At 59.5% G+C, this 20,665-nt stretch overlaps 2 protein-coding genes and 1 long non-coding RNA gene across 4 annotated transcripts; all 3 read right to left on the bottom strand.

Annotated features, from left to right (window-relative positions):
- Window positions 1-283: 283 nt before the first annotated feature.
- On the bottom strand, window positions 284-3,360 carry MRPS23 (mitochondrial ribosomal protein S23). Of its 2 annotated transcripts, none has more exons than XM_075719836.1 (5): window positions 3,311-3,360; window positions 2,975-3,142; window positions 2,326-2,403; window positions 2,087-2,210; window positions 284-742 (listed from the first exon to the last, which is right to left on the bottom strand). In XM_075719836.1, exons 1-5 carry the CDS (start codon window positions 3,352-3,354, stop codon window positions 596-598), a joined length of 561 nt encoding a protein of 186 aa, XP_075575951.1. In that variant the 5' UTR covers window positions 3,355-3,360; the 3' UTR covers window positions 284-595. The 2 variants fall into 2 exon arrangements, with proteins under 2 accessions (XP_075575951.1, XP_075575950.1); XM_075719835.1 differs by having other exon boundaries at window positions 285-754.
- A 3,430-nt stretch (window positions 3,361-6,790) lies between these two features.
- On the bottom strand, window positions 6,791-7,512 carry LOC142594691 (uncharacterized). Its single transcript, XR_012831555.1, has 2 exons — window positions 7,477-7,512; window positions 6,791-6,997 (listed from the first exon to the last, which is right to left on the bottom strand). It is a non-coding gene; the product is annotated as an uncharacterized LOC142594691 (long non-coding RNA).
- Window positions 7,513-10,986: 3,474 nt separating this feature from the next.
- Window positions 10,987-19,958, bottom strand: CUEDC1 (CUE domain containing 1). Its single transcript, XM_075719644.1, has 10 exons — window positions 19,668-19,958; window positions 18,989-19,116; window positions 17,893-18,064; window positions 16,240-16,402; window positions 15,500-15,583; window positions 14,395-14,484; window positions 12,764-12,857; window positions 12,495-12,553; window positions 11,810-11,880; window positions 10,987-11,546 (listed from the first exon to the last, which is right to left on the bottom strand). Exons 1-9 carry the CDS (start codon window positions 19,956-19,958, stop codon window positions 11,813-11,815), a joined length of 1,149 nt encoding a protein of 382 aa, XP_075575759.1. The 3' UTR covers window positions 10,987-11,546; window positions 11,810-11,812.
- Between the last annotated feature and the right edge of the window lie 707 nt (window positions 19,959-20,665).

Here is a 20,665-nt window from a genome sequence, read left to right on the forward strand (position 1 = left end):
CTAACATTACTAAGTCCACCACTAAACCAATTAAGGGGAGAGCAGCAATTTCGTGTTTCCTGGCTTGGTGGTTGGATTATTTTTAATGAAAGTAAAACTGGGAATCACTAAGGTTGGAAAGGAGCTCTAAGATCATCAGTCCAACCATCAACCCAACACCACCGTGCCCACTAAACCATGTCCCAAAGTGCCACCTCTGCCCGTTTTTTTAACCTCTCCAGGGATGGGGACTCCACCACCTCTCTGGGCAGCCTGTTCCAATGCTTGACCACCCTTTCCCTGAAGAAGAGACAGAACTTCCAATTTTTAACAAAAATGTTTAATTTTCCACTTTCATACTCATCTTTTCCGACTCACAATTTGAGGTAACATTCTTGAACCTCAAAAAAGGAGGATTATCTCCAATTTTACAAATGGGGAGATGGAAGAGCAAGAACGTGCGCCCCACACACGACCACAGAAGGCACTAGAGCCGGATAACCAATTTCTTACGTAAGAAAATGTCTCAAACCCATGAGATTGTGGAGGCAGAAATGCTGGCTCCTGAGCGGGCGATTACCCCGAGCCGAGCGTTACAGGGCAGCAGCATGGCTGCTTAGGAGGGTAAAGGATTTTCCTTCTGCGTTTCTGCTAACTCTGGCGTCCGCTCCTCCTGATCTTTCTTCTTTTCCTGCATCTCTTCCAACACAGCTTGAAGCTGCAGGTGTAATGCAGAATCCCTGGTTTCGACATCCTGATGATCCTGTTGTGCTACCTGCAGTTAAAGACAGACGATCACCAAAAAACAGGGCCGTAAAGTTTCTGTCGAAGCGCGACTGAAGACAGCAATAGAAAACAACAGCCCCAGTTTGCATAGGTCCAAAAAAAGCCGACAGAAAAGTTCTAATTCACGCTTGGATTATTTTGAAGGTACAGTACAGCGTCAAGGTATCACCAGGGCAAAAAGTTTAAAATGGGACTGCTGACCTCAAGCTAAAAGATGAAAGTCAGTGATTTCATCTTTTCACACACTCACGGGACAGCGCACTTTAAGCAGAACCAATTTCTGTTCCTCTTCAGCCTCTTTTATTGGGGAAAGCACTACGGATGCTCGGCCCAGAGATCACTGGATCGTGAGGAGAATGGAAAGGGTATCACAAAAGAGCATAATAAATGAATTTAGCTAAGGGAGCTTAAAACTGCAGCTTTTACTGCTTCTCCCTTCTTGAGCGTGTTCAACAGTAAGGACAGCATTCTCAGAAGAAATGGGAATCGGTTAGTCATGAAAAAGGTAAAAGGTTTCTAACCCTCACAGAGCAGCCGCGTTCCACTCTACCTGACGTGCTGTTCTAGAAGCATCTTCAATTTGATTTTTTTTACCCCAGTTTTTGTTAAGAGTTACACGACAATTGCCTGAAGTAACGAGGAAGTAGACTCCACATGCCCAGGAGCCATTTCACCTCTGGTACGTCAGGGAAAACAGCAAGCAGTGGCAGGGCACTTTGGACAATTGTTTTGGCTAGTTCTTTTCTTGGCAAAAATATAAGTAAACAACCCCCAGACTACAAAACTTTATTTCAATACTTTAAAAACAAACAAACAAACAAACAAAAAACCCCTGCAAGATTTATGCAAAAATTTTCCAGTTCAGGATCAAGATCAGAGAACAAGAGTGAGAGTGCATTAGACTACTTAACTATTAAAAAGGGATGGAAAAGTGTGTTAGTTATCTTCAAACCAGAAGAGGTTCTGATTTACCCTTGCTACCTTATAGAGACAGTATATATACGGCAATATGTACACATATTTCCAAGTGGTTTATACAGAAACACCGATGGATGACTTGAAAGCACTGAAGACTTAAATCGTTCATCAGCAAAACAAGCAGATCTCTTTTCCGTCCCACAAGAAGTACCTTAACCTGGGCCAGTCAGGTTCACAAGTAAGAGAAAAGTTTACTTGGCACAGCAAAGACATTTTACTACGACCACCAGGTGCGTGACTGTCTTGCTGAGAATTTAATTCGGACTAACTCAACATTAAGGGCCTGGAAGTGAAGTTTTCTGAATCCACTGGCCAAGTAACTCTGTGAATACTTAACACTTACTTTATCTGTTCCTCTTCTCTGTAAAATAATCCCTCTGGCTAAAAGGGCTTTTCCCGTTTCTTCAAACAATTTTTCCTCTTCAATCTTCCCTTCTTCTTTCAGCTCATTGAATTTCTCAACAAACCTAGATTTCAAGATTGCATTTTCACTCTCAAGAATAATGTTTTGGTTCATCGACTTAAGAGGGGAAAGGGACAAGTTTCAGAAATATTTCTAGTTTAATTACAAGTGAATCTTACCTCTGGCAAGTAGATTTGTAGTTTGATTGCGCCAGGTCGAAAGGTCTTGGACCGCTGCCATAAATCCTGTAAAATCTCCTATTCAAAAAAATAATGAGAGAGTTTCATTTTTAAAAGCACCAAGAAGGGATATGTCTCGGAGTAAGTAAACATCATCAGAGCCAGTTAATTCAGGCTACCACAAAAAGCATTCGCACAACTATTTCTCCTTTTTCCGTTAGCTATTATGTTATACAGAAATAGTCCTCCTGGAATTTTTAAGTTGTTTTAATAAATTCTAGCTCATCTTCACCACCACCGGCGAGTCAGAGGAGCACGGTAACTTTTCCATTTTGACAGCAGGTTTAAGTTAGCCCAACCTGGCCACCCAGCACGCCTCACGGTTCTGCGCCCTGCAGCCTTTTCTATCGGGAAGGAGCCTCTGCCTGAGGCGACGCCTTTTGCACCTCGATGCCGGCAATTATAACTAAATACATTGGAGACAGTGCAGTAGAAGCGCGAAAGGCAGTTTCTCTGCGATGTAAACAAGGAGAGAAAGCGCTGCTGGGAGGGCCAGCGGCAAGGCGGGAGCCGTGGCCCCTCCGCTCGGCGAGTGGCCAGGGGCAAAGCAAGGCCTGCGGCCGCCCAGGGAGGGAAAGCGGTAACTCACGCTCGCACTTCGTCCTCCTGGTAGAAGATGGGAGGGATGACATCCTTCACCTTGCCGTAGCGCGGCCGCGGCCGCCGGTAGACGGGCTCCCTCAGCGGGGGGAAGGCGGCGTAGACGTCGAACCACAGCGGCTTCTCGATCACCCCGATGCGGAGCAGGTTGCGCGTCCTGCCGGGGGAGAGGAGAGGAGCGGCGCGGGGAGCTCAGGGGACACCCGCACCGCCCCGGCCTTGCGCCTGCCTCCCCGGGGACCCCGCGCCTCCCGGCTCGCCCTCCCAGGCCCCCCGGCGCCGCCCCGCAGCGGGGACCCCGCGCACGGCCGCCCGCCCTCCGCACCGGCTGAACACGCTCCCTATCTTCTGCATGCGGTTCCCCGCCATGGCGGCGCCGGCGGCCGGGCCTCCCTTAGCAACGCCGCCACCCTAGCAACGGGCTGCCCTCCCACCCGGAAGCGGAAACGCGCGCCCTCGCCGCCAGGGCAGGCAGCCAACAGCCGAAGGACGGCGGCGGCGGAGGGGGGCGCCCAGGCAGCGCCAGCCGATGGCCGAGCGGGGGCTCAGCCGGATCGCGTGTCCGTGTCCCCCCTCCCCGTCAATTTAAAGGGCCAGCGCTGCCGTCCCCCACGGCAACCCCCTGCCCCAAGGGGAACACACGGGGCTGGGACCCGCCGCCTCACGGAGCAGCGCAGCCCTCCCGCCTCCCTCGCAGCCCGGCCCTGGTTCCCAGGGAGGCTGAGGGACACGGGGGTGGGAGCCCTTTCCCTGGGGCCGGGTCTCCCCTCAGGGCATGGCGGGGCCGGGTCTCCCCTCAGGGCATGGCGGGGCCGGGTCTCTCCGGGCAGGGCAGCCGCCCTCAGCCGCAGCACAGGAAGGACCGTGAGTCCCAGGGCCTGCGGAAAGCCTCATCTCCTCAGGAGGCCTCTGCCGCCATGTCGTGTGCCTAGGGACACAAAGGCGGTGGTGGCAGCGCGGGGACCCCCCCAGCCCGGGCTGGGGTCTGTCCCGGGGTCTGTCCAGCTCCCACCCTGCCCATGTCGGCTCCCCCCGAGCAGCTCGGGAAGCCGGTGCCCCGGGAGAGCCGTGGCTGGGGAGCGCTGGGCCCAACCCTGGCAGCCATGGCCAAAACCCTCGCCTTCGCCCCCCGCCCAGCCTTCGGACACGCTCGCGCCGCAGCTCGGTGCATCCATAGAGTGGTTTGGGTTGGAAGGGAGCTTAAAGATCACCTTGTTCCAACCCCCTGCTGTGGGCAGGGACACCTTCCACTAGACCAGGTTGCTCAAAGCCCCATCCAACCTGACCTTGAACACTTCCAGGGATGAGGCATCCAAATAATTCCCGCTTCCAAATAATACCTGCAGCTCCATGGGGGTGAGGGGGTGCAGCAGCAGGGTTTGGGGGCACAGCCCTCCAGGAGGTGCTGGGGACAGGCAGAAAGCAAGGGCCGTGTCCAGAAACACCGGGTCCTCCTCAGCACCAACCCCAGAATACGACGACACCGGCTGTGCTTCCCTAAAGTCCCCCCGGCAAACCAAGAGGGTGGATAAAGCCCAGCGGCAAAGGCAGCGGTTGTCACCCCCAAAGACGTGCGGACTCCGGCAGGGCGGCCCGGCTGCTGGCTCCGGTTTCCAACGGAGCCGTCGGGGCTGCCCCGCTGCCGGCCTCGGCTGACTGCTGCGGGTGAGAGGGGAGGACGGCTGCCCCGGACAGGGGACGGAGTCCCGAGGAAAGGAGGAGCTGCTGTCGCCCACGCTGGCCGGTCCCACGAGGAGGGGACACGTCGGAGATCGCCGTCGCATGCTGCGCCTGCAGCTCCCCGGTGCAGTCATTTCTCTCCGTACGGCAGGAACGACGTCCCCAGAGGCTGGGGCTCATCCTCTCCATCCATGGCACTTTGCGTCTGCTCCATCTGCTGTCCTGCAGCTGAGCGCTGCCATGTCCCCATGTGTCCTGGTTTTGGCTGGGACAGAGTTAATTTTCTTCCTAGTAGCACGCACAGTGCTGTGTTTTGGATTTAGGATGAGAATAATGCTGATAACACACTGATGGTTTAGTTGTTGCTCAGTGCTGCTTATGCCAGGCAAGGACTTTTCAGCTTCCCATGCTCTGCCAGGGGCACAAGAAACTGGGAGGGGGCACAGCCAGAAGAGTTGATCCCAACTGCCCCAAGGGCTGTTCCATACCATACGGCGTCATGGGCAGTATAGAAACTGGGGGGGTTGGCCGGGGAGCAGCGATCACTGCTCGGGGACGGGCTGGGTATCAGTCGGCGGGTGGTGAGCAATTGCATCGTGCATCACTTGCTTTGTATATTATTATTATTATCATTATTATATTGTTATTATTATCATTACTATTTTACTTTATTTCAATTATTAAACTGTTCTTATCTCACCCCAGGAGTGTTTCTCACTCTCACTCCTCCAATTCTCTCCCCCATCCCACCGGGGCAGGGAGCGAGTGGCTGCGTGGTGCTGAGCCGCTGCCTGGGGCTGAACCACGACACCACAGCAGCCAAGGAGCTTGGGGACCGGTGGTGACACGGGGCTGCAAACCATCGCCAGCAGCGGGATGCGGGGAGGGTCAGTCTCGCCCCGGTTGCCTTTTTGGTGTTGGGTCTCACCGCTGGTGGGATTTGCTGCCGCAGTTTGCACAAGCCCCGGGTTGCACCATGGCCTGATCCTGCCCTGGGCAGCCCCAGCACTGCTTGCTGGATGCGGGAGGTGGCAGCAGATGGTGCCCGGCTGCCCAGCACAGAGCCCCAGTCTGTGTTTTTTAACCTTGATTTATAAAATCCGGCAGCTACAGCCAGGCTATTTGCCCTGGGTAAACCGCCTTCCCCCCAGTCAGCGTTTCCACTAAGCTGACTTGGGAGATGTGCGTGGCAGCGAGCGATGCCTGGTCACTAGGTGCAGCCCTTAGCTTGGGAATGAGCTGATGGGGAGGAAAAAAAAAAAAAAAATCCCATCTCTCCTTCCATCTTCCAGCCTTGGGAAGGAAGGGGGCAGTAAATTTCCACGGCAGCCTGACAGCCAGCAGGTACTGGGTGCCAGCCTCAAACACCTCTAGCATTCATCGTCATCTGCCCGCAGTTTTCAGTCCTGGGCTTTTCTCAGCTGCCGGTTTTCTTAAAACACGGTTTTGAAAGGAAAAAAAAAAAAAAAAAAACCAAACAAAAAACGTTGCCCCCATAGAGCAAAAAGAATTCAAAAGGGAGTTGCTGGGACCGCTCCAGGGCTGCATCTGAGCTGCTCAAAGGACTGGGCAGGCCCTGGTCTTTTCAGCTCTTTGAAAAAGCCCTGGCTCCCCCGCGGGCTCGCGACAGCTCGCTTGGCCGCCGCGGGAAGGCGGCATCCAGGATTTCTCCAGCATTTCGATGCTTTTGACATTTAAGGCAAGAATGCCTTGACTTTTTCCAGCATCTTCTCTCACAGGGAAGGTTTCCAAGCCACACGTGAGGCTGGGGAGCTCTAATCCCGCCAGCGACCGAAAGCCGCTCCCGGGACAGCTGGCGCAGGGCAAGCAGACTCCGGCCCCGTCCCTGCAAGCAAGGGGGATGCTCTGCGTGCCCCCCGGGGCTGACAATGAAGCGCCATGCCCCACGGGGTATTTCTCATGGGCAGCACAGCCTGGACAGGCCAAAAGTCCTACTCTTCCCCAAAACGAAGGGTTTAAGATCGAGGTTTTGGGTGCTGGCTGGGGACACGGGGGGCCAGCTCCTGTAAGTGGGGCTTGACGGGCACCTGCCCTTCCCTGGCAGAGACCCTCCCTCACTTTTTGGTAGGTGCACTGCTTTTTTGAGCCTCCAAGTTGTTTCTCACCAAAAGTTTTCCTCCTCCAGCCTGTTGCAGGGAACATGAAAGGACGGGGAAGCCAAGGCCAGCGCCGAGCAGGCAGTGCCCTACGGGAGTGATGCTGGCACCAGCCCCTTCGGGAGCAATTCCACCAACGCCATCCAGCTCCGCGCTCTCCAACTTTGCAGACCCGGCGACCCCACCAACTCGGCACGGTGCGGGAATGCGCAGGGCTGGAGATTAATAACACATATTTCAGAAATAATTCATCATAATAACATATTTCCATTCCGCCAGGAGACAACGCGAAGGAGCCAGGCTGCCTGCTTGACAGACGCAGAGGAGTTGCTGGGCGATAGCTAATGAAACAGTTTAAAGAAAACTCACACACCCCGGCCCCGAGAGGCTTGTTATTTTCAGAATGAAGCGGGTACGCCACTGCATTTTCCCTTTTCCACTCTTTCCTGAAAGGCGGGTCCCCACACGCGTAGCTGGGCACGGGCGTGCTGGGCGCTTCCACGGGCACCCATGGGCGCAGTCCCCCCGCCAGCGTGGCTCGGCGGTTCTGCTCACCAGCACACTCGGTGCCGGGACAGTTTCCCCGGTGCAGAGCCCACCCTCGCAGCACCAATGGAGCTGTGCGCGTTGGACCCCAGCCGAAACCCCGGCGTGGGGACGGCAGGGGGGAGCGGTGGGTGCCCCGGGTGCTCACCACGCTTCGGGGTGGCATCGCTTCGCCAGCCGAGGTAAAGTGGGGAAGAACGGGGACGGGGCATCCCCAAAGCATCCTCGCCTGCGCCGGGGCTTTCCCCGCATCCTGGGCTCTCGCTGCCGCTCGCTCCTGGTGCTCTTCTCGCGCTCTCCCACAGCAGGCACCGGAGGGGAGCTGCTCCTGAGCCAAACGTCCTGCCAGGTGGAAGCAGGAATTGTTCCTGGATGGAGATGGGTCTCCCGCAGCGCTCGCTTTCTCGAGAAGATCGTCGGCTACAGATTCTGCGCGGATGTGAGCAGGGAGGCAACAAGCAGGGGTGGCTTTTGGGCATCTGGAGCCGTGAGGGGTACAGCTAGAGTTGGCATTTCCCTCCCCACCCCCATGTCTTTCTTTTTTTCCCCCCTCTAAAGAAATGGGAGCAAAAAAGCAAAATACATCCAAGTGTTAAGAGTACAACAGGACTTTATTATATGAATTACTATTAAACATCTTTAAGAAAAAAATCACTTATGGAAATAAATTCTAAAATAGCAACACTCACAAACGTCACAGATCTTTTGTTTTGTTTTGTTCTTTTTAAACCATTTTGTATAGAAGTGATACAAACGTCACTGAGAATTGTACAATTTTTATGTAAGAAATGCATTTTGGCTTCCAAGCCGGTCTTAGTGGCCTTTCTACTCATTAGACCTGACTTTTTTTTTTTTTTTTTAAAGGACATAAAAATAATCACTCTTCATCCTCCATTAAAATGATGCTTTGTGCCTCCGAGATGTTTGGAAATGGCTACAGAGTGACATCATTCAGAGAGGCTTTGCCTAGCCTAGGATATTTAAGGGCAAGTTGTTAGACTGCGTTAGCAAAGACATCCCCAAGCCGCCACCAAGCGTACGCTGCCAGCCCCGCGCGCTCATGGGTGCGGTGCCCGCTTTCGGCGCAGGACCCTTCGCGCGTGTTGCCGCATCCACCCGACACAAAACCTTTGCTGGCAGGGTAGGCAGAGCCAGCGAGGCCGGGGGGTTCACAGCGAGCTGAGGTGACACCGTCCCCCTCCCCACGGCCCCCGCGCTCCAGCTCGCAGCCCCCAAGCTGCCCTTCCTCTCCCCGTTTTCTCACGGGACCGCAGCCCGGCTCCCCAGCAGGCAGCCGCGCGCGGGCTCCGTCGGGTTGCAGGTAGCATCGCAGGGAGCAGAAGATGCCGGATGCCTCGGGGACCTGCTCGGCCAGACCAGCCCGAAGCGAAAGCAGAGGCAGCCCGCTGCCCCCGGGCTCCTCTCCGCCAGCGAACTACGGCTGGGTTACGAAGACGACTTGGAGGCAACGCGCCAGCTACGCGCAGGCTGAGCAGACAGGGGAGAGAAGGAACAGTGGCATTTACCACGCTGCCACTCGCTGCTGTTAAAGCCAGCGATTCCAGCAGGACTGACCTGTGACGCGATGCGAAACGTGGCTTGCCCGGCGCTAGACCGCCAAAGAGAGCTCGACGCGATCCTCCGCAGCCGCGGCGCAACGCGGCCGGTCCTTCAGCGAGGATGAGGAGCGCGGCAAACCCTCCAAGGGCTCGGCAGCGGCAAGACGCGCTGCGAGCGCCCGGGCGCAAGTGCTTTGCTGCCTCTAAACCCTGCGCGCCAGAGCAGCCCTGCAGTAACAACCTCTCGGCTGGGAGAAGCAGAATTTCCTTCCTGCAAGAGCCTGAGCTCCTGCCCGACTGCCTGTCGGTGCTTCCTGCGTTCATGGAAACTTTGCTGCAAGTTAAAGCCCTCGGTAGCTAAGAGGCGCTGGAACCTTGACAAGCTGTTCTGGTTCCAAGCGTGATTTTCTTCCAAATACGCAGAGAGCTGCTTTGGACTGGGAGGGAGTAACGGCAGCCTCCTACAGATCCCAGAGCCAGCGGAGGGTGGGAAAGGAGCCCCCTCCTCTCCATCCACCAGCCACAGGCTGGCAATAACTCCCACCCAGGGACTAAAGGGTCTTCCATTCCCAGCAGCAAAGCCAAACAACTCAGCCCCTTGCGCCCCGAGCCAGGCAGGGACGCCCATCTCGCCCCGCACGGTGCGGAGCGCGCCGTGCCTCTCCAGCACCTCCCCCCACGCGGGCACGCAGCGGCGCGGGCTCGGAGCCTGCACGCGTCGAGGCAAGGCCAGCGCGCTCGGGATGGCTCCAACCCGTCGGCCGGGCTGCCACGACTCAAGGGATGCTCCCCTCTCCTTCCTTCAAAAGGAGCCGACGCCAAAGCTGGGATCGGCTCGGAGGGGCAGGTCTGCTGCTGCTTTGATTTTAGGAACCCAAAGCTCACTGGCGTCGCAGGGTGCTTCCAGCCCGGCGCAAACAGCTTGCCCTCGCGCTTGCCACCCCGGCCTTTGGCCGAGCCCCGGTGGTACCGGGAGCGCTTCGTTCGCGCTAACGGGACACGACCCAGACCCTGCCGCCCCAGACCCCTCGAAGCAGCCCCGGTCCTGGCCAGGGATTTGGGAAGGGGCGAAGCGCCGCGGGTCCCCACCGATCCCCGCCGCGGCTGCGGGGGCGACGGCAGCGGCGCTCAACAGGTGCACCGGCTGCGCCGCTCGCGCCGAAAGAAATCTTGGCATCCGCTTCAAAGGCGTGCGGGCTCCGGGAGGGTTTGAAAAGGAGCCTGTCGGGAGCCAGCGCCTGCAATGTGGGCTTTTGTTACCAAACCCCGCGGAGAGGCAGGGAAAACAGTTGCGTGTGTGTTTGATGGCTGGGGTTTCTGCGTCTGCCGCCTTCGCAGCTCCGATCTTGCAACATTTGTGCTGGTTCGCAGGAGCCAGAAACAGGCACGTCTATAGCCACCTCCCGCATTTAGCAGTAAACAGATTATGCCGATAAAGGAGCAGAAAATGTGCTGGCGGGCGCGATTTCTTACTTTATGCCTGTCACTCGTTACTTACACAGGGAAGGAATTTGTTTACGTAATTATTTTTAGCCTGACAGCATCTCCGAAAGCTGCAACGATTCAAGTGCTGCCTGCCAGCCCCCCCAGCCCTCCGTGCTCCCCGGCGAAACGAGCCCCCGGGGCGGGCACGAGGAAGGGTGCTCCTGCCACCGGGCCAGCCCCAACCCTGCACCAAACCCGACAGCGCCCGCAAGCCCTTGTGCAAAACTCTCCAATGCCGAAAACGCCTCTGCCGGCCTTGGCTGCAAACCCCCCCAAGCTCCGGCTTTGCAATCTTACCTACAGCAGGCGGCATCCCCGGAGCTGCTGAGCGCCCTGCCCGGCAGCCGGGACCACCAGCGGCACACTGCACCCGGCGGGACGTGTCCTGCTTCGGCAGCGAGGGTTCAGCTGATGCGAAATCCAGCCCTTGGTGCTGCCCTGCCGTCCTGCCCCGTGCGGCACCGGCCAGCCAGGAGCTGAGCCGCACCACGGCCCACAGAGCGTCCGGACTTCAAGGCAGTTTTAGCAATGCCGAAGGCAAAGGTTTAATTCAAAGTGAAATGCCTAGGAAAAGAAGGCCTTTCCTTTTATAAACAATTTATATTATTTGACTATTACCTGATCTGAATCTCTGCTCGTTACTCCTAGCAATAGTAGACAACGGCTGTTAGGTTCTCTTTCTCGTGTGTTTTTGTTTTTTCCTGTGTGCGCAGAGTAAAGTTACATCAGATCGCCACAGAGTTACGTTCAGGAGCGCTCCGGCCAAGCAGATCCCACGTGTGAATGCATCCTCGTTAGTACAACTGATTTTCATTCCTCCTGCAACGCCGCTCGGACCAAGAGAGCAGGTGGGATGCTGCTCCTCCCCAGTCGGAGCTCCACTGGCTCCTCCACAGCAGCTTGCATCAGCTGCCAGCTTTTTTTTTTTTGCTTTTTTTTTTTTTTTCCTCCTTTTTGGCTGATTTGCTAGATAGGAGAAGTTGTTTTCAAACCGCTGGTAAGAAAACATTGTGCCTCACACTTCAATACTTGTACTTCAGAGGAGTACAACAGCAGAGGGGGAACAGCCAAAAAACTGGGTTATTTGTCGGGTAGATTTTTTTTCCTTTTTCAGCCATCTTCTTATGAAGCCTGGTGCACGTTCTGTGCCAGCAATAAACCCCAGCGCTGGGACCTGGAGGGCAGGAGAAGGGAGGGAAGGAGAACGGCACATGCTCAGCCCCAGTCGCACCGTGGCCAGCACTGGCCCCAGCCCATCGCGGCACCGGGGGCTGTCACCAGCTGCAGCACCCACAGCCACCCACGGGGCTTGTCCCCACCCAGACGCGCTCTGGACCTGACCCAGAGCACCTGGCTCCCTCCTCAGCCAGGACGGACGGACAGACAGGGCTGTCTGCATGCTCACCGGGAAGCGTACGTTCCCCAGATGCCTCTCACCGTTTACTGCCCTTCCTTCGGCGTCTCCTCCTCCTCCTGGAGCTGCTGCCTCCGTGTTTGGAAGTCTTCATCTGAAAGGCAGAGGCGGGCAGGGGCTGTCGGAGGCTGCAGCCGCTTCCACGCCAGGACGCCGGCCACCGCGCCACAGTCCCAGCCCCGGTGAGGTGCCCCAGCGGGGAGGCAGCCCGGCCCCTGCCCTGGAGCAGGGATTTCCTCACCCAGACAGACAATTCCCAGGGACTGGAATGCAGGGACTCTCTGCCAGAACACGCCCGAGAACACTGGAAGGAGGTTTTGGCCCACGGGGGCATTTCTGCCACACGGTCGCACCCAAGCCAGCCCCCGGGGTGGTCTGGGCTGGCACAAACCCCACTGCCAAGACCCACCTCTGTGCACATCTGGCTGATGATGGATTTGCCAGGACTGTGCCCCGATTCCGCAGGGCTGCACATCCCAGCTGCAAGCCCCCCAAAAGAGATCCCGTCCCCAGTCACCCCAGCAAGCGCGTGCTCGCAGGAGAGCCGCGTGGGTCCAGGGGCGAGCCCGCTTCACGGGTGGCCGTGCCCCGGCACGGACCTGGTGGGAGCCACCCCCAAGCAGGGCGATGGCGTGGGGCAGGACGGGGCCGTGCACCGCAGGACCGCAGCTAGCCGTGCTGAGCACGGCACGGCACGGCGTTTCTTACCGCATGAATGTCCTTCGACATCGTCGAGAAGATTCGCCGTGGAAGCCGCCGTCCCCAGCCTGTGCTCTCCGCTAAGAAAAACCAATGGTGGGGCCAGGACGTGGCTGCAGCCCGACAATCGCCCTTCCCCACCCGTGGCCCAGCCGCGAGAGGCAGCCGGGAGGCTCCGGCCAGACCAGGGCCCTGGCGAGTCCCCGGGAGCACCTGAGCGAGGCCGCTCCGACAGCCCCGCGTCCCCCCCGCAGCTCCCCAGCTCCTTTTTAGGATACACCTGGTGCTTCAACAAGTGTTTTCTTTTCGATTTCCTCATCTTTGTCTTCTCGGAGAAGGCTCTGGCGAGTTCAAACAGCTTCTTGCGCGTGGCTGGAAGGAAGCAGCCGGGTGAGCGTCTCACCCCAAAAACCCTTCTCCAAGCTGCCATGGGCGATGGGGAGGAGACGGCCAGGGCCAGCGGTGCGAGAGCCCCCCGTGCCCCGACGCCCACGGCAACACCCTGGCTTTGCCTGGGAATGCCAGGACCGCGCGAGGCTGCCAGGCTCGGAGAGCTGGGTCCTGCGACCAACAGGGACCCGCTGGTCCCTGGCAGGGGGTGCTGACGTTTTTAGCCTTTCACTGGGATTTTCATGGCCTCCCCTACCCACGACTGACCCACGTATCCCCAGCGTCTCAGCCGGCTGCAGCCCGACTCAAGCTGCCCAAAGACCTCGGTCTATTTTGCGACGGGAGAAGCGGGCTGTGACTTGCTAAGAGGAAAGGATTGGAAAAAGGAAGAGTTACAGCAAACCCTCTGCTTGCTTTTCTAGGATTCTCCCAAACCCTGCTCAGAAATTCCTCTACGGCCCAACACCACCTGCATCCTCGACTCACAGCACAAGCCACGTGTGCGCCGGGGACAGACGGACAGCGCAGAGCTGGGGCATGAAAACCCAGGTCTCCGTCTCCTGCCCGGCGTGCTGGAGCACGACGTGCAGCCAGCCCCGGCGTGCGGCGCAGGAGCTCCTGTCGCTGGCGAGGGCCAGGCGGAGAGCACCGCAGGGCGGGGGTGCACCAGCCCAGGATTGTAAAATGCGGATGGAAACTCAACCCCAAAGCCTGGGTTTCGCTGCCGGGGCCGAGCACCGTGCGAGCGCAACGTGCCACCGTAGCGTGCGATGGCCCGTGCCTTGCCGGCCCTCCGTGTGACTCGCGGGGTAACGGGGACGTGTGTGCCCAACTGCCGAGAGAGGTGACCAGAAACCCCCAGGGCACGCGTGCTAGCAGACACGCGTGTGCCGGCTGACGCGCGCGCACGGGCACGGACGTGCTGAGCAAGCGGGGAGCACCGCGGCGCTTGGGTAAATGGAGCACAGGCCTTATGAGGAGCGGCTGAGGGAGCTGGGGGTGTTCAGCCTGGAGAAGAGGAGGCTGAGGGGAGACCTCATCGCTCTCTACAACTACCTGAAAGGAGGTTGTAGTGAGGTGGGTGTTGGGCTCTTCTCCCACGGAGTTAGCGATAGGACGAGAGGAAATGGGCTCAAGCTGCACCAGGGGAGGTTTAGGTTGGAAATTAGGAAAAATTTCTTTACGGAAAGGGTGGTCAAGAATTGGAACAGGCTGCCCAGAGAGGTGGGGGAGTCCCCATCCCTGGAAGCGTTCAAAAAATGGGCAGAGGTGGCACTTGGGGACATGGTTCAGTCTGGTCTACCCTTGATTGGCTTAGTGTGGGCTTGGTAGTGTAGGTTCATGGTTGGACTGGATGATCTTAAAGGGCTTTTCCAACCTAAACGATTCTATGATTCTATGATTCTATGAAATGCCAGGCGACGGTGCCAGCTCGTCCCCTGCCCGCCCCGCTCCCGCCTCCCCTCCAGCCCTCGCAGGCGTCCCGCCACCGACACACGGAGCCTGCAAACGGACTCACATTTTCCCATGTGTTTCAATTTGTCTCTGAATAAGGCATCGTCAGACACAGCACCGCCGGCCTCGCTGGTTACAGAGGGGGCTACGTCACCTGGAAGGCAAACATCTGGTCACCGGCAGCGCGTGTGCGGCGAGGGGAGGCTCGAGACAAATAATTTCCATGACCCAATTCCAGCGCTAGCGAAACGCAGCCCTGCCACGAGCAGAGCTGAGCAAGAGCAGGCAGGGCGAGGGCACCGGCACGCCCGGGGCTGGCTCTGGACGAGGACCCTCTGCAGATACAAGCCCCGAGACCACGGGTGCAGAGACGTGGGCTTGCAGCACAGCCTCGGCCGTGGGGCTGCTCACCTTGAGCCTCCTGCGAGCGGACGTGGGGCAGCGGCGGCTCGGTCCCCACCACTGGCGCCACTGCGGAGCAGGAGGCCTCCCTCCGTGCTGCTCCAGGGACAGTAGCCCCAATTAACCCCAGGCACTAATTGCGCTCTGGGTATTAGATCATGCCCGTGCGCTCAGTACCCGGGACGGCAGGGCCACGGGATCGGGAGCAGAAGTTCAGGCATCCCAGTGACTCCGTCAGGTGGACCAGGGACCCCAAGAGCCATGTCCTTGTGCCCCCCTCCCCTCGGCTCATGCCCCCTCCCCAGGTCTGGGTGCCCTCGAAGCGCCATGCACCCAGCCCGAGCTCCACCACGCCGCCCAGCTACCGCGTCTCGCGCGGGGACGTCGACAGACCCCAGCTCTAATTCTGAAGCCGGGCAGCTGCTCCGCTCCCCGAGGTTAATCAGGATTACCCAGGAACAGTCATTATGCCTCCCAGGCACAATCCTCTGCTCCGGCCAAGACAAGGGAGGGCTTTGTCTGCCCTGGGAACTGGATCCCAGCTCCCACCCGCAGGGACAGACGGAGGCAGGAGCTCCTCCAGGAGGGGAGGGCAGCAGCACCCATCCCCATCACCCAACAGCTCCTCTCCGGTGCTGGGTGGGCAGCGGGGAGGGATCAGCCCGTTTCCTCCCCCCGCAGCCACCTCGGAGGCAGCCGGCAGCGGCAGAGGGCTGGGAACACTGGAGCTGCTGCGAGGCGATGCTCACGTGCATCTCGAAAGTTACCTGATATTACAGAGGAGAAACCAAAGTCGTTGCTGACAGCAACGCTGCTCGACTTGGATTTTTTTGACTCGTATTTCAATCGATCTGAAAAACAAAAAGCCCGGCGCCCTGCTCGATCAGACCCTCGAGGCAGCGCACGCGGCGCCGCTCCCCTCTCCCCTCATGGCCCCCACGGCTGCAGAGGGACAGGCTGATGGCAAGGGAGGGAGCTGGGGTTCTCTTCAGCACGGCAACCGCAAGCGCTTCGGTGGGAGCACACAGCAGTGGTTCTCCAGCCGCGGCGGCCGGGGGCGAGCCCTGCAGCGAAGGTGCTGCCAGGACCCCGCAAACCACCAGCGAGACCTCTGAGGGAGACGGCCCCTTGGCCGGGGGGCTCGGAGCCAGCGGCAGCGCGAGGGAAGGGAAGGGCAGCTCTTTGCTCAGCGGCAGCAAAACCCCCGACACCCTCGAACCCTCCCCGCAGCGCCGGGCGAGCAGCCGGTGACAGGGAGCGCGGTGACAGGGAAGGAGCAACCATGGGAAAACTCAATCATGGGAAAACTGCTCTCCAGCTCAGGCCCTGCCGGCACCTAGGGAGGGCTCAGAGGGCGTTTCCGAGGCTCCTTGCTATGGATTTTGCTGGGCTTTGCCACAGGCACCGCAGAGAGGTGGGCAGGGGGAGGAAAGCCTCGCGGCGGGCGGCTGAGCACCAGGAGCAGGAGCCCGGGGAGGAGGCAGAGGTTTCTGAAGGTGCTTCTCACCTCTCTCCAGGGCGAGGAGGAAATCCCGGTTCCTTTGGAGCTCCTTCATGAACTCTTCGTTCTGCAGGAAGAGCGCGATCCGCTCGTCCTCCAGGTACTGCTTCCAGCGCCGCTCCTGCTCCAGGGAGCCCTGGCCCCGCGGGGCAAGCCCCCGTGGCATGGGCTGCCGGCAGCCGTGGGAGCCCTGGCCGGGAGGCAAACATGGCAGAGGTCGGTCGACGGTCTCGGTGCCTGCGCCGGTGCGCGCAGGAGGCTCCCCTGAGCTTGGCCTTTCGCTCCTCCGTTACACCGCCGCACCCCGAGCCCCGACAGCCATCGACTGCGGCTCCCAAGCAGGGTCCCTCCCTCCTACGCCCAGCGCCGACACCCCCGGGGGACCGATCCCCTCAAAGGGGACCAAGGGGGACAGGCACCACCGGGAAGGGGGACAGGGCAGAGGCAGGAGGGGACAGACATCCCGCGGCGGAACAGGGACCTGCGTGGCACAGGGAGGAACTGGTGGCCCCCAAAAAGGCTCCTTTCCAGAGCGCAGACTTACAAAGATTTTTAACTTTAAACCGTGGAGTTGAGCCAAGACAGAAGCTGGCATGGAGGCGAGGGAGAAGGGTCTCAGCCTGCATCGCTGCTTTTATTTCCCCCCATCTAAAAAGCAGAGACTGCAATTTCCCGCTGACAAACGTCCCTGCTCTCCTCATGCTCTCCTCCCGGTGCGGTCGCACCTGAGGAGCAGCAGAGCCGCGCTCTACAGCCGCAACCTCATCCTCGCCTACAATATTTATCTGATTTGTAGCTGCTCTCAGAGAGCCATAAAAAGCAAAAGCGCACAATTACCGGGGAAAGAAAAGGGCAGCTGCTCCTCTCCTCCCCCTGAGCCCAAATAAATTGGCACGTTCCTATTCCCAGAAAGGTAATAGAGCCCGCAAAGCTCAACTCGCGGGGCAATCATTTATGAAAATGTGGCAGGCTGCCTTTGGAGCCAAAAAGGGAGGGAGGAGCCAATGCCCGGGGAAGGCAGGGTGCCTGGAGCCCCCCCAGCCCCTTGCCATGCCTGGCCCCGTTTGCGGGCTGGCTGCTGCGGTAGCAAAGGGGCCGAGGGACGCCCTGGGGGTGCAGCGTGCCCAGAGCTGAGCTGGGTGCCCGGCGCGGTCTGTGCTGGGGCTGCTCATTCCCCACAGGCCTGCTGCTTGCCCCGCTGTGTGCGGAAAGGCGCCCGCAACCCCAAGCCTCGTGGCTCCAAAACCACCACAAAGCACACGGGGACTCCAATTTCCCAGGGGCAAATCCTCTGGTTTGCACTAGATTTTCCACCCAAGTCACACTGCACCAGCCCCCGAGCGCCCTGGCAGCGCCGCTCTCCCCAGGTCCTGCTGCTCCTCATCAGGGCAGCCGGTAAGATTTGCAAATAATTTAAAATATTAGGTGCTTATTGCAAGTGGCATTTCTGGCACTAACCGCTGGGCTAATGGCAGGAAAGACATCAAAGCCTCGCTGGAAGATTCCCCTTTCACACCTTGCTCACTTCAGTCTCGCCTTGAACAACAAGCAGCGCTCCAAGACTTTCGCTTTAGTCCGCACCCGGTACCCAGACACTTTCAGAGCACGGACACTACAAGCTCAGGGTGGCCAAGGACCAGGTTTGGTGCTCCACGCCACACTGCGGAGGCCGGGGCGCGGGCCGGAAGGGGCGGCAAGCCTCACCTGCGTGCCGGCAGTCTGCTGGGGCAGGATGCGGAGGAAATCCTCAGGGAGGTTGCCCAGGAGCGGCGGGTTCCAGTTCCTGTAGCGCCCGGGTGCCGGGGTGCTGCCGGGCGCCGGCACGTCTGTCCTGCGGGGCAAGCACAGACAGCACTTTTGGCGAGGGAAAAACCCACGACGTCTGCTGCGGCCGCGGGGCACAGGGCCCGGCACGGCAGGCCCCTGCCTGGCTCCACGGGCAGTCCCGGGAACCAAGAAACCACAGCACGCCTCCCAAACCCACGGTGTTAGCGTTAGCTCTGAGCGCGAAAGGCTTTCCTAGGGAGTTGGAAATCTTTGGGAGCTGCTTTTCAAGCCTTGCCCTGCAACTGCGCAGGCTGGATTTCCCTTCTCCTCCCCGTTTTGCTCAGACTCCCAGAAAACAGCCCCGTGGGAGCAGGAATCCTGCAGGATTTTGCTTATGAAGCTGACGAACACCTCTCACCAGACGTCACACCCTGCCTGCGCGGCCGGCAGTGCCTTTGTCCGACGGGGCTGGCGCAGAGGTGGCCGGGGCGCCGGCGCTTGCTTTCCCGCAAGTCCTGAGCCTACGGCCAAGGCGGTGCTGCCGGGGGAGAGCCCGCACGCCGCAGGGCCAGAGACACCCGGGGGGCTCAGCGACCGGCAGCAGCAAGTCAGACTGACCGGAGGGCTCCGGTGCCGAGAGCCACAACGCGCGGGTCCCCGGCTGCCCAGCACCTGGTGTTTTTGAGCAGAAGCGAGCGCTCCCCGCCTCCGGTAGCTGATTTTTGCCATTCCACGCGCTGCCGGAGCGGCTTTCCAGGCGCTTCAGCTGTTCGCTTTTTAGGGCCTCACAGGGATTTTTTAGCCAGCTGTGAGCTTCACTCATCTCCCTTGGCTTCGTCTCACCCAGCCCTAACAAACTGACGCCAGATGCCCCTTGCCAGCGCCAGCTAACGTGCAGTGAGACCCCCCGGGCGCCAGCGCAGCCCGCTTTGCCGGCCGCCGCGAGCGGCAGGCGCGGTGCGGCCGCGGCGCGGGGCTGGGGGCTCACCGGGGCGGCGGGGTGGGCGGCGCGCGGGGGTAGCGGCTGCCAAACGCCTGGCTCTCGTAGGCGGGAGGGGAGTAGACGGGAGGGGGCTCCTCATCCGAGCTGTCCGGCTCCAGGGTCCGCTCCAAGATCTGCAGGGCGAGAGGACAGGGTGAGGGGCGAGCCGGGGAAACGCTCCCCGCCGACGCGCGGCAGCAAAGCAGGGACGCGACCGGCTGAACACCGCTGCAGAGAGGATGGGGGCAACCTCCCGGCATTGGTCCCCCTGCACCGGGGGCTTCTGGCAGGGTTTGGAGGTGCTGCGCTTGAGGGACGAGGCAGCACCTTTCGGGTGGGCGCGTGAGCCTGTCCCTGGGTGCGCACGGCTCTTGGGGGCCCGGTGACAGCAGCAGAAGGGTCTCTGTTGGGTTTTGGGGTGGGAGGGAGGGAGGAGGGCGCTTTGGCTTGAGCCTCAAGTGCTGCGCAAGACAAACCAGCCAGGCTGCACGCTCCAGATCAGCCGAATCGGGCACTCAAATCTCTGCCCGCCCGCAGCAGCCGGGTAGCACCGTGCCCAGGCGGTGGCGAGGACACACAAGGCAGGACGAGACGGAGCTGCCCGCTCACGATGAGCCAGCCGTGGTGGCCAGGAGCACAGGCAGAGGACCCCAACCCATAGCCACGCGCCGGGGACCACCGCTACCTCGGGGGGGATGCTGTCCTCCGAGTCGGAGCTGTCATCGCAGCCACTGCTGTCCAGGTTCATCTGCAGGAGCTGGTCGATGGTGGCGTCCACGGCGCCGTTGTTGGCCCTCAAGACGCACTCAATGATGTCGTAGTCCATGTTGGGGAACATGGTCTTGAAGTCCTCCATGGCCTGGTTGAACTCCAGCCGGCGGACCTGCCTGGCGGGGCGGCTGTTGTTGAGCTCCTGGGCGGAGGAGCCGCCACGCGAGCTGCTGCTGCTGCTGCTCCGACGGAAGAGGCTCGTCATGGCGGGGCGGCTGGCGCGGGGCGGGCACGGCGGCTGTGGTCCCGGCCGCGGCGAGGCGGGCGCCCACCGCCACTCGTCACGGGGCGCTGCCCCGGCAGCCAGCGGGGAGCATGGGCGGGGGTCCCGCTCCCCGTGGCCGGCGGCACCGCGTGTCAGCCCCCGGCACGCTGCGGCATCCTCCCACCTGCGGAGGGGAGAGGGGAGAAAGTCACCCGCGGGACGGAGCACCCAGAGGCACCACGAGACGCCCCGTCTCGGCGGGGGACATTCGATTCGATTCGACCCATCCAACTGCATCCCCGTGGGACCGGCCTGTCCCCGCCGCGGGGCCGGCACGCCGGAGCTCGGATGCGCCGTGCCATGTGCTGCACAAGCGAAATGCAAAGTAAGAAAAATGGCATTACTTCCACCGCAGAGGGCTCCCCAGGTTTGACACGTACTTATAAACGCAGTAAAATCTCTCTTTAAAATAAAAAATGCAGCGGGCTCGGAGAGTTTCAGAGCAGGGGGCTAAAATACTTTGCCGCACAGCAAATCGACCCTTGGGAAAAGCCACCAAATCCAAGATTAACATTCACTTTAAAACCATAAACAGATTATACAGCTACCGCTTCTCATTTGGAAATGCAGGGCCAAATTCAGTTCTGGATTAACTCCGCTGTTGAAACAGAATTACCCCAGGAACACTTTTTGATCCATAATATCAT

Source organism: Pelecanus crispus, chromosome 12, assembly GCF_030463565.1.
Source record: "Pelecanus crispus isolate bPelCri1 chromosome 12, bPelCri1.pri, whole genome shotgun sequence".
Classification (NCBI taxonomy): domain Eukaryota; kingdom Metazoa; phylum Chordata; class Aves; order Pelecaniformes; family Pelecanidae; genus Pelecanus; species Pelecanus crispus.